This window comes from Trypanosoma brucei, chromosome 11, assembly GCF_000210295.1.
Source record: "Trypanosoma brucei gambiense DAL972 chromosome 11, complete sequence".
Taxonomy (NCBI): domain Eukaryota; phylum Euglenozoa; class Kinetoplastea; order Trypanosomatida; family Trypanosomatidae; genus Trypanosoma; species Trypanosoma brucei.
Window position 1 is genome coordinate 4249653 of NC_026744.1, and position 12099 is coordinate 4261751.

General features: G+C 47.6%; 4 protein-coding genes across 4 annotated transcripts; 1 reads left to right on the top strand and 3 right to left on the bottom strand.

The window, feature by feature from the left end:
* Positions 1-5512: 5512 nt before the first annotated feature.
* TbgDal_XI18180 (hypothetical protein, unlikely) lies at positions 5513-5881 on the top strand (the record flags this gene model as incomplete). Its single annotated transcript, XM_011782660.1, has 1 exon — positions 5513-5881. One exon carries the CDS (start codon positions 5513-5515, stop codon positions 5879-5881), a length of 369 nt encoding a protein of 122 aa, XP_011780962.1.
* A 1220-nt stretch (positions 5882-7101) lies between these two features.
* Positions 7102-7500, bottom strand: TbgDal_XI18190 (corset-associated protein 17, putative; the record flags this gene model as incomplete). The annotated part of the gene is made up of 1 exon (XM_011782661.1): positions 7102-7500. The coding sequence occupies one exon, from the start codon at positions 7498-7500 to the stop codon at positions 7102-7104; it is 399 nt and encodes a 132-aa protein (XP_011780963.1).
* A 1251-nt stretch (positions 7501-8751) lies between these two features.
* On the bottom strand, positions 8752-10869 carry TbgDal_XI18200 (cyclic nucleotide-binding protein, putative; the record flags this gene model as incomplete). Its single annotated transcript, XM_011782662.1, has 1 exon — positions 8752-10869. One exon carries the CDS (start codon positions 10867-10869, stop codon positions 8752-8754), a length of 2118 nt encoding a protein of 705 aa, XP_011780964.1.
* A 492-nt stretch (positions 10870-11361) lies between these two features.
* Positions 11362-11925, bottom strand: TbgDal_XI18210 (hypothetical protein, conserved; the record flags this gene model as incomplete). Its single annotated transcript, XM_011782663.1, has 1 exon — positions 11362-11925. One exon carries the CDS (start codon positions 11923-11925, stop codon positions 11362-11364), a length of 564 nt encoding a protein of 187 aa, XP_011780965.1.
* Between the last annotated feature and the right edge of the window lie 174 nt (positions 11926-12099).

Consider the following 12099-nt stretch of genomic DNA (forward strand, 5'->3'; position numbering starts at 1 on the left):
ATGTTTTGTTGTAAAGTGGTTGCCCGTGATACCAAACCTATGAGTGTTCTCATGGACTTCTTCCGACCTAAGCACTCGCTTCGCATAAGCAATGATGTCGGGGATCCATGTGTCTCGCAACTGTGGTAAATCTGCGGCCTTTTTGGCCATTTCATCGCAAACCTCATTCCGTTTCACGCCACAATGGCCAAACACAAATTGCAGTCGGATACGTATCTTCCTTCTCTGAACTTGAAGCAGAAGCCTCCATAGTCGTCTTAGAATTGGGTCCGTTACGGCTAGGGGGCCTATCTGCAGTGCTGTTAACATTGACAGCGAGTCAGAGAAGATGGACAACCTGCTCGGTGTGCTTCTGTATGCCGGAAGCCATTTCAGCAGCCGTTGCAGTCCTATCTCTAATGCTACGCATTCCGCTCTGTAACTGCATGAGAGTTCCCCTGCTCCGGTCTTGGGTGCACAAATCAGCGTGTTGTTTCTATAGAGCAGTGCAGCTGCTCCGGACTTCTTACCGAGGGACACGGATCCATCAGTCCACAATTCGTAGTGCTCTCGCCGCGGTGGCTCCTTCCCCCTCCGTGCAAAATGCCGTGCAATCCGCTTTTCGGAAACCTCCCTTTTGACATCGTCAGGGTCATCAGCGCACACAGGCTTTATCTGCGTGTGAAATATCGGTCGGCAGCTGTGGCGGAGCGTCGATGTCTCTAGTGGGTGCTCTCGTGGCTCAATGCGGAGGTGGGGATAAGACCGCATGATGCGGGAATGTAGGGCTCTGACTGGGTGTTTGTTGTGGTATACTTTTTCAGCACCGCGGCGCAAACATCTGCCTCGCGACTCACACATCAGCATGAATTTCATACTGCGCACAAGAGTGGTCGTCTTGAGTGGCAGGAGGTTTTCTTCCAGCAGAGAGTCCTCTTTGCGCGTCCCATGCGGTATGCCGGCTATGATGCGACTGGCTTTGTGTTGTGCTGATGCAAGGAGGTCGCGACTTCGTTTCGAAGCGTCCCAGTACCATACCTCAATGCCATACATGGTGTGTGCCTGTACGAGTGCTAGATAAAAAGATCTCAGTACTTGTCGTCTTGGCCCCCATGTAGAAGCTGAGATGGCTGCTATCTGCAGTAGTCGGAAGTCCATCTTGCGTCTCGTTTCGGCCGCATGTGTTGCCATCCCCTGCAGACACTGGAATGTTACTCCTAGAAGCTTCGGTGTCCTGTCAGCTCCTATTCTTTCGCCGTCCAGTTGTAATGTAAGGGGGTGGCGCTCTATACATCCGAAGAGTGTGCACTTCGTTTTCGCTACGTTGACAGACATGAAGTACTCTTTTGACCACTGTAACACCACGTTTAGACCGCACTGTAGTGTGTGGTTGATGACATCCCTCTCTGTGGGCCTCGCAAGTAGCGTTAGGTCGTCTGCAAAGAATCCGTGCTGCAGTAACGGCACTTCTGCAAGGCGCTGCTGGCTCAACGAGTTCATGACAATAATGAACATGATTGGACCAAGGACAGTTCCCTGTGGCACTCCTCGCTCAAATGTTCTGCTTCTGGAAAGCTTCTCCTTGAATCTCACTCTGCCAGTTCGGTTACTCAGAAATGATACGCACCACTTCACAATGTGGGGTGATACCTTCATTCTGTGCATTTCCCTCGCAATTTTGTCGTGGTCTACTGTATCGAATGCCTTCTCGTAGTCGACGAATACAGCACCCATACGAGATTGGTGCGTGGGACGGCAGAGGGCAGTGCGGACGTGCAGGAGTTGTTCGAGCGTTGAGCATCCGGGGCGAAAGCCTGATTGCTGCGGCGTCAGCTGGGACTCAACAGTGTCTCTAAGTCTCGCGGCAATTATGCGTTCCATGACTTTGCAGAGACAGCTCGTGAGCGTCACAGGCCTGTAAGAATCGAGGTCCTCCGCCTTTTTTCCGGCCTTCAGGATGGGGATGATAACACCAGTCTTCCATGCAGGCGGCACGACTCCCGTTCGTAGGCTCTCATTGAATAGCCTCAGAACAACATTCAGCGCTGTTCTACCGAGATGTTGCAGTGTCTCGTTGTATAAGCAATCAGGTCCGGCTGCGGATCCACTCGGTAGCAGTTTGATTGATCTCCGTAGTTCAGCCATCGTGATGGGACTGAACTCACTCGCTATCGTCTTTATGGGTGCCGGTGGGTGTGAGTCGGGGTGCCTTCTTGCGCGGGACGAGTACAGTTTACTGAACCTCTCAGCTTGACGGTAGTCCGTGATGGCCGCGTTATCAGCAAGTACAGCCGGTGTGGTTAGTGGTCGTGGCGCATATACCTTCTTGACAATGTGCCAACTGCAGCGGTCTGACACCGCAAGTCTGGAGCATAGCGTGCTCCATCTCTTCTTTGTGGTACGGTCCAGGATCTGCTTACGCGTGGCTACCAACTTTTCCCTTCGGTGGGAGGGTCCGCATCCAGCGATCTCCTCATCGAGTTTCGCGAGCTCAGGTGTCCAATGCGGATGGCGGCGCTCAATTTCTGTTCCAGGGTGTTGACGTTCTTCTCTCTACCAATTTTCCTGCAGAGCTCGTCAACCTTGAGACGGAAATTTCTCCAGTCAGCTTTTAGCCATGCGTACATGGGCTTTCGAAGCCGCGGGCAACTCAGTGCATCTGTGCCGTCTCCAACGATAACGTCGAAAAATATGTGATGGTGATCGCTATCAGGAGAATACAGCGATGTCCACGTGTACACTGTGCAATTCCTTGACAGTGTCACATCAGGGGTGGACTCCTAGTGGTGGCGTGTGTACCTGGTGCACTCACCAGTGTTGCAGACCAGAAACTGGTTGTCAATGCACCACTGTGTGAGGGTTTCACCCTTGGTATTTGGTGGGCTCACGCGATCCCATGCCAACGCGTGTGCGTTAGCGTCTGCACCGATGAGCTGGGCACCGTCAGTCGTCAGAAGCGTATCTAGGTCAGTTTCCGTGAAGGTGTGTTTTGGTGGGATGTATGCCGAGGTGACAGTCAGCGCCGTTCCACGTGCAAGGTGAATTGTTGCATGCACTTGTTCAATGCGACCAACAACGGCCATACCGGTCTCGACTGGTATGTCCTCCCTCACTAGTATTGATACACCACCTTCTTTGCAGTTACGAGCTATTCCGTGATGTTGGTAGCCAGCAACGCTAAAGCAAGCCGCCTCTCCAGGCGTCATCCTTGTCTCGCTCAACAGACAAAAGGCGATCCGCTCATCAACAAGGGTTTTGTGGAGTGCTAATCTCTTTCCTTGAGATAGCCCGGCGCAGTTCCACAGCATCCCGCGCAACGACGGGCCGGGATTCTCTTCCACATCACCGGACAGCAGCATCTTAGTGCGGATGATACTGCTGATGGCACGCTGGCACGTGCCCAGGGACCGACAAATGAAAAACGGTGTCCCAGCAAGACGCTGCTGATCCCTGTGCTGTATGATGCCGTAGCCGGAGCAAAGCAGTGTTCCCCATGAAAGGAACTCTGCTGGCTCTTGGCTTCCCCCGATGATACGGGGTACTGGACCCTGGCACCACGTTGAGGTGGCCGGCATCGCCAGGGAGTAGAGATAACCTCAGCCATTGCGGAGTACTTGTGGGGACCAAAGGTGTGTTAAGTGCGGGAGAAATTGGTCTTTTTGTCACATTCCCTACATGATGCCCCAAATTCGCATATGTCGCATACATGGTTGGGTGCTTCCTGATAAGTGTTGTCTAGGGCAGTGCAGCCGTCTTCCACTTGCAGTTTTTCTTCGTAGTTGCCACTTGCCCAATTGCATTCGATTGTTGTTTTCAACTCCCCACTACACTATTGATGTGATGGCGCTTCCAATTTGTTTTTGGGGGTTGACTGCTGATATGCTCGGCATATTTTTCCCTTCTTCCAAAGGCTCTCTCTTCTATATGTTTGTTTGTTTTTTTTTTTTTGGGGGGGGGGCGCCACTCCGCCATATATATATATTCTCCTGTTTGCAAATACGCCAGGTGGGGCCCACCTGCCTCAGAAATACTTGGCTACACTTAAGACGCTTTCGGCCAACACTACCTTGGGCCATGGTGCCACCCCACATCCCTTTACCTTCTGCTCCGGAGTAAATGGCATGCGGCAATCACATGATGTTTCAGTTATATCGGAAGAAGTATCCCGTATCTCTCCATCTTCAGGTGCCGTACGGAACCCACACAAGCGATGTTGTGGGAAGTGACGCCCTCTCCATCGGCCAGCCGGTTGGTTAAATTTAGCAAAGCTCTCGTGAACAACTTTCAGTAACGCACTTTCACGATGGCGCTCCCCCTCCTTGGATTCATTCCATCTCTGCTCACTCCCTGTTGTAGAAGAAATGAGAGGCGTTACACGAACCAGCGTTGCCATGTATTGCACGACTCTCCGAACCCGTTGCTTATTTGCGCTCATGCTCTTACTATTGGCATCATTGTTTGCTCAGTGAGAGTCCCTTCTCCTATTCCATTTTGCTGCGCAAATCCCTTTCAATTATCAACACGCTTGGATACAACTTGGCACCTAAAGCAAGTTTGTAACCGGTTTGGTTTCGGTTGCTATGAGTGCCTTAGCACGTATTTGCTGATGTGGCCCCATTGCTTCTTTCCCTTTTACTTCCTGCTATCCGCGACGTCCGGAATCATCGTTCCCTTTTCTGTGTTTACGGACTCCCTCAAAACTATACAAATGTGTAAGAATGATCATGAGGGCGCCGTAGCAATAAGGGCGTCTGTGTGCACAAGTGGCTTCGGAGCCATATTTTATTTCCCACCTACCCGTTTTTTTTTCAGCCTGCCAATGTTTTCCCCGCCGTATGCTTTACTTTCGAGTCGAATCGAGAGTGAAGCAAATTGCACTCGCAACGCACCGCTGGATCACGAATCCTCTCTTCCTTTGATTAGTGAGGTGGAAGTGTCGTGAATCCTTCAGGAGGTGTTACTAGGTTTGGTCCACCCTTTACCGACTTCCGCTGTTGATTCTAACGGGGTGTATCATCCACATTCTCGGCTCCACCCTCCGGTGTGTTTCTCCGTGAAAGCGGCTAAAGTTACTGGAAATGATGGCATAAAAACCGCACAGGGACGATTCCCTCCACCACCGTGGTGAGTTGTACCTTCTCGGGATGCTGCGATTTTGCCTCACGGTAACCTTCATAGTAATGTTCACGATTCGAGCCGGGAATATTATGGGGCAGTCTTTTCCCACTCTCCAGCACCAATGATGCCGCCCTCGTTTTCATTCCGGTCCGCCGCGCAGTGGGGAAAAGCGGAATGAATTAATACGAATGCGTATGCCTCTGCCGACTAGTGTCATAGTCAGTCAACTTCCATGTGTGGCAGGCGGTTCCCACCTTGAATTCGAGTGGAGCTTGTTTTAAAGGGCTACAAAGAATGACATGTAGTTTGTAAAATATGGCTACTTTTGTCTTACACACGGATCCGTCCTTTATTTCTTTCCGGTAACTTTCACGGTACCATCTACAGTGACACACCCTCCCTGAACAATAGTTGTATGATAATCTTCTGGCATTTCGCTACCCATCTACTCTTTTACTCAGCGTACCGAAGGAAACAATATTTGCACTGGAGGATGTTTCTGGCCTTACAAATACATCTGTCCACAGTGATTTGTTTGCTTTTTTTCCTTTGTATCTACGATTCATCACTTTGTATGCACTACTTCCTTTTTCATTTGATTGGAGGGGGGGGAGGGACTCATCATTTAGTCCTCATAGAGGAGGAAATGTTTATGTGCATTTCGAGGCCCCCCCCCAAAAAAAAGAAAGCATGTGTCGCTTATCTCCAGTGTTTTAATTTTATATATCGCATCGGCAGTCGGCCCGTAATGATTGGAGTTGCTACTGAAGCAAAATGGGGATAATACCGGGTGTGCAACAACTTGGCTGTGATATGGAAAGGTTTTTTTTTGCCCGCTCATATCTCCTTTCTTCCCGATTCTCCTTTTTTTTGTTTCTTTCCCTCCGTTGGGTCGAAGCATATCCACAAACTCGCAGTATGGAATCTAAAGCAAACCAGTTGCATTGTTAGTTAATATGCTTTTTTTTTTTCCGCATTTCGCAACTCCTAAAGAAGCGTGAGCGCAAAAAAAAAACCCCGGCGGGAGCGGAAGTAGGAATAAGTGAATGTCGACCACATCACATCTGCGCTGGGGCAACTTCTACACTGCAATTGTACAAACGAGAAGTAAAATGAGAACCGGAAGGGTGAGAGAATAATTAACAAGAAAAAAAAAGGAAAACGGCTCCTACGAGACGACATATTCAAAAATATGTTGCATCGGTTGAGGTGGCAACACACCAACAACCAGTGGGACGGCAGGGCTTCGCATGACGAATGGGAGGAGACGCGTTTTCTTGAAGTTTCATTCCCCCCAAAATGTTATTCATTTTTCCCCTTTTTATGATGGTTTACATTCGAAAAAAAAAAATAATAATAATAACAATAATGACATCAACAATAGTTTAAGGAATGTCCCTTGACAAAATATAAATACATGAAGAGAAGGAAAGGAAAGGGAGGGGCTCATGTTGAAATGCAGCACACATTTATCATCATTACCGCTTTGTGTTTCATTCGATTATGGGACTCACTACACCTTTTAATCCTCCTTCATTGGGAACATGAAAGTCGATGTAAAGTAAAGTGAAGGAGACATAGCGGACATAAACGAGTAAATGTTGAAACGCAATTCACTTTTTTCTTCCCACTTGGAAAGTCCCTCTGTTGTTCATTAGGTCGTCCCATATTCCTTTTCATTTCCTTCTCCCTTTACAAATAATAATAGTAATAATATATCACGCAAAAGTGAGTGATATACAAGTGGAAAATAAATAAATAAACAAATAAATAAATAAATACGAGACGCTCGATTTAAGGTACATTTCAAAAAAAAAAAGGAAAAAAAAGGGATCATGGCGCTAACAGAAAAAGAAAAAAAGAGGAAACGCTTGTATCGTCTCTCGCACAATTTCCAAGGGGTCACTCTCACTAACATTTTCTACATTCATCCCCTCACTTCGTTTCATAACTCCCTCTTACTTTCCCCCTTTCTTTTTCCCTTCAGCATTTTAAAAGATTACATCATGATGTTTGAGCGGGCCCATTCGATCCATTTTCAGGAGCTGCCGCCGTTGCACCAGCTGGCAGAAGCCCCAGTGGGGACGCGTGATCTGCAGGACCCCATTTCCGCAATGTCTCCAATTTTTCTTTTATTTCGCTCATCTGCTCTGCCAACCTGGAACGGGTTAACTTCACTTTATCCAACTTCGCCTTTACGTCCTTTTCCGCCTTTTCAATTTCTGCTCTTTGCTTTGCAAGTTCCTTCTGTTTGTATTGCAGCTCCTTTGAGTTCTTCTCACACAAACCGTCTTCCGTCCTCATTTCCCCGAGGAGTTCGGTGAAGAGGTCGATGTTTTGCTTCCGGAACTCCGCCTCACGCCGTGAAATGACGGCTTGCATCTCAACAAGCTTGCGATCCATAATTCAGAGTGTTTTGTTTGCCCTTGTGTTCTTTTTTCTTTCCCACTTCTCGTTCTCTTGTTTTGACTTTTCACTGGCCTCTTTACTCTGCTAGTAGAAACGCGTTCCAAACGAATGAGCAGAAGGTTTCGCTTGCACACTAGCTCACAATTTCGGCTACAGTATAACTACGCTGTGGGATTGGATTCGTTAAAGTGTGAGTAGTCCTTTCCTCCTTTACGTCGCTAATGTTTGGTTTGCTTTTAAATAACAGAAACTTACACAGCAAAACGAAATGGAATAACCGCAAGTATGTTGTTGTTCAGAAAATGATTCGCTGTTGAGACGGCCTCAGTCGAACCACTTTGTACAAAAATACAAAGAGACGCATGTACATATAAATAAATAAATAAATATATATATATATATGTATTGCCTTGAATAGACCATACGTGCACATGTGAATAATACATATAACATACTGCCCATACATTGCGGGGACCAAATCAGTCACCGGACATCAAAAACAAAAACACAACACTGTAACGGTTTCTTCTACACGAACCAAACCATTTCCGTTCCTCTCCTTTGTCCCCCCTCTCTCTCTTCCATTACTTCTAAGGAAAGAATATATAAGGCAACTCCCTCCAACGAAATATGAACAAAGAAAATGAACTCCACACACCGTATCAAAAAACCAAATATAGTAATAATAATAACAATACAATAAATAAATAAAATTACACAGCAATGCAGAAGAGAAAAATTAACACGCAAAAATTTAAGCACATGCATTTTTTTTCTTTTTTTTCTTTTGCTACATTACATAGCATGATAGGAATGTGATTTAACAAACAAACAAAAAGATCTCATAGAAGTGTGGGGTGTGAGTGAGGAGGAGTGACGAGAAGGGAAGATATGGAAGAAGGGTGGCGAGAAAGAAGAGAAAAGAGAGGAAATGAGATGAAAGGCACCGCTCAAAAAACACAAAAAACAAGTGAGAGACCATCTTGTTGATATGCAACCCGCTGCTGCGTAACGTGCGTGTTTTCTCTTCTCTTCTTTTTTCTTTTTATTATTTTGAATCGGTTGACACTTGTCCATGCGCTAAAACACTTCCTCAGGTACCGCTGATGTTCTCCTCTTAGTGTTGTATCCCTCGATGCCAGCACACATATTTCATTTTCTCCTTTTCTCTCCCTTAGCATCTTTTCTGTTCCGCCTCGCCCTGTTCCAAAGGGTGTCCGCTTCACATTTTTCAATTATTCACTGTTACCTTTTCGCCATGAACTCTTTGCTCTTGCGGTACAGGTGCACAAAACTCTGGTTAACTGAATTGGTGAGATAACTCGCATTGTGCTCTGTCTGACATAAGCTAATTAACTCCTGCGATTTCTTGTTGTTGTGCATAATTGCTTTTAATTCCGGAGGCACTGATTTTTCGAAAGCAGCCACATCCACCAGAAAGGCCTCGGTCAAGCCGTAACTCGTCACGGTGTAGGTGTAGTGCGTCTTGAGAGAGGCGTATTCGTACGCCCCCAAGATTCGACTAATAAACAACTTGTCAGCAAGGGACCTCCGCCTTGAGATGCTTTCATAAGGACTCACAACATCTCCCCCCGGAGACGCGTCACCGGATACGGTTATCCTCACCGTAGCATATTCCCCCTCCTCGGTAGAGATGGTCGTCTCACAAACACCGCTATGTATGATAACAAACCGCTGAAACTTTTGTCCCTGAATCACAAGCTTCTCATCGTTGAGGAAAATGGTTGGGACGCTCATCTCCCACATACGCATCATTAGCTGGCGCGTAAGACAAAATTGGATGAAAGGGTCCTTGGAAAGGGAACGAGGGACGGCACAGGGTTTCTCCACTTCCATCGCACGATGGGATTTGGCTGCTCCGCGGCAGTATAGGAAAGCTGCCGGTTCGCTCATTCCAACATCCATAAGAGCTTCACGGCTTATCCTCCAGATGTCACAATAGTTCTGGCTTATTATGGTACACCTTTTTCGCTCGTTAACGCTGCAAGCGCATTCAAATATCCCCACACAACTGCCGCGCGGGACAAGGCGCTGGTTGCCGTTTGCCTCCAGGAGAACAGCAACGCCATCTTGTATGAAGTAAGCGGAGGGGTCCAGCTCCGACTTGGAGAAGAGGTGATCATTATTGTGGAGGACGATGGGCTCCGCCTTGCTAATAATATTTTCCAGGGCAGCGTTGCTGAATTGCACAAAATAAGGGAAACTACGAAGAAATTCCACACGCAGAGGGAAGAACCTCTGCAAATTGGCGCGCCTCCTCACATCTGTTGCTTCCCGCTGTTTGCTCTTGATTTCCTGGCTCAACTGTTGGGCGACCTCCTCGAACCCCTCGGGTGGCACGCTCCATACGCCAACATCGGTTTCACAAATAATCGACGCACTTCTCGGCTCCTTACACACGAGAGCAAACTCGCCCACATAACATGGCGGCGAAAGCGTAAAACAGGCTTTGCTATTCTCCTTGATGCGCCTCTTCCCCTTCTCTCGATCGTTCATGATCACCGAAATGGTTCCAGCTGTGATCATGTACATGCAACGGTCCACATCTCCTTCATGCATCAAATACGAGCCCTCCTTCAGATACAGCGGCCGGGCCTTGTGTCCCAGTTGCTCTAACAATTTATTTGGCCATCCATCAAAAAACGTACCCTGCATTCGGTGAATAATGGAGGGGGTTGGGAAAGGAATTTTGTCCAAATTGTCCCGCGTTAACTCCGCGGCTAGCATCCGTTTCCTCTGCACGGCCAACCGTCGTTTGATAATCGGCAGTAGGCGGAACTTAATCATCTCCATTGCTTCGTAGTCGCGCCGTTCTTTGATAAGAACAGTGAGGAAAACATGTGATGTAATAATTGTGTACCACCTCGCCGCCCGGTGTTGGCGAACCTCCTCAATTAACACGTTCTTCAGATTTAAATGCCGCCTAAAAATGTACTCCCTTCTTGGGCGCTCATGTTCGTAGGCCGCGCGAAGCTCATTCTGTGCTCTAGCCTTAAGCTCGGCGCCACGCATTCTAACGTTTTCAAGGTATTCAACCTCGTTTCTTGCTTTTACATTACTGAGCCGTCGCAGGAAGTTCTCCTCGTTCAGCGGTTCGCACCTGCGCAGCCTAGAAACAATAGCTCTCTTTTCCCAGTCCGTGAAGACGCTGTTCATATTTATGTTCTCCACTATTTGGGCATACCGTCGCGAGCCTTGTCGCTGGGGCGGCAACGGGGGAACCGTGAAGGGTTGGACAGGCTCAGTGCCCTGAAGAATGTCATCGCACGACGGCACGTCCGTTCGTGTGAGAAGCCAGTCATGATCACCCATAGCGTAGTCTGGGTATTCATAACTACCCATCTCTCCCCTCCCTTTTCTGAATTACTAAAAATTTATCCAGCCAACCACCAGTTGTGGTTTTATCAATATTACGTACCGCTGTAGTTAGCCGCGCGTGCGCGCCTACCCGACGCTGAGGGCAGGGGAAAGAAAGAGAAGTGAAGAAGGTAGGATGAACGCAAATGCTAAGGAAGTATACGAGCAAGAAAGTGAGTTCCGATGGACGAAATGGGTAACCCCCGGTTACATGAATGGTATGGTGGCGATGCACAAAGCCAGTCGTGCACGTGAGTAACAAATAACGCACCGAATATTACAAATTCAATGTGCAGGAATCCAGTTATACTGATTAAGACGATAATGTTTGCCTTTTGTCTTGGAGGTGGTGAACCTCTCTCACTGGCATCAAACTCTCCCTTTGCAGCAACTGCCAATCAAATGTCCGCACACGAACCCTCCATTGTATATGGTGTAACACAAGCAGCAGGAGGGACGAGCGAGTGTGAGTAAAATTTATGCTCCATCATTGTCCGTGCACTTAGTTTTTCGCTTCACCTTATGCTTTACACGGTGCAAATCACTATCACTGAGTTCGTTAGGCCCGTTCCAGCGGCCCAACTTTTTCAGCGTCGCCTTCACCTCCTCCACATCCTCGGGCCGAATCCTGTCGTGGTAACGACGGATGAACTCCTCAAGACTCACCGGGTCAATATGATTGTGAGAAGCCCTGAGCGTGTCGGCGTCGTACTTGAAGAATATCTCATTGGACTTGCCTTTGCTGTACACAGGAATCAGCCCAGCGCGTATACCTTCATATATTTGCTGGCCGCGGATATTTTGCAGCTCTGCTTCCTCGGGGGAATCATTACGATGACACCAAAATTCAAACTTGGTTTGCTTCCATGCTGCCACTATAGTCTTGTGGTCCGTGTCAAACTTGCGTATATACAGTTTGAGAAGCTGACGGTATAATAAAGCCGGTGAGATACACTTGAACTCTTTTGATGCAATCGGCCCCTCGGGTTTTGGAGAAATAAATTCTACTTTACTCCGAAAAAGGGACGGATTACGGCGCATGAAGAAAAAAACTGAACAAGAATCTCCTAGGAAGTACAACAACTAAAAAGAAACCAAACACTCTTACAGTTTCCTAAATAAACAATAAAAGGGAGAACGGGTGACATAAAGAGCTCACAGAATGCACATAACAACAACCTACGAAACTCGCCGGTATTATTAAGAATCAACAGT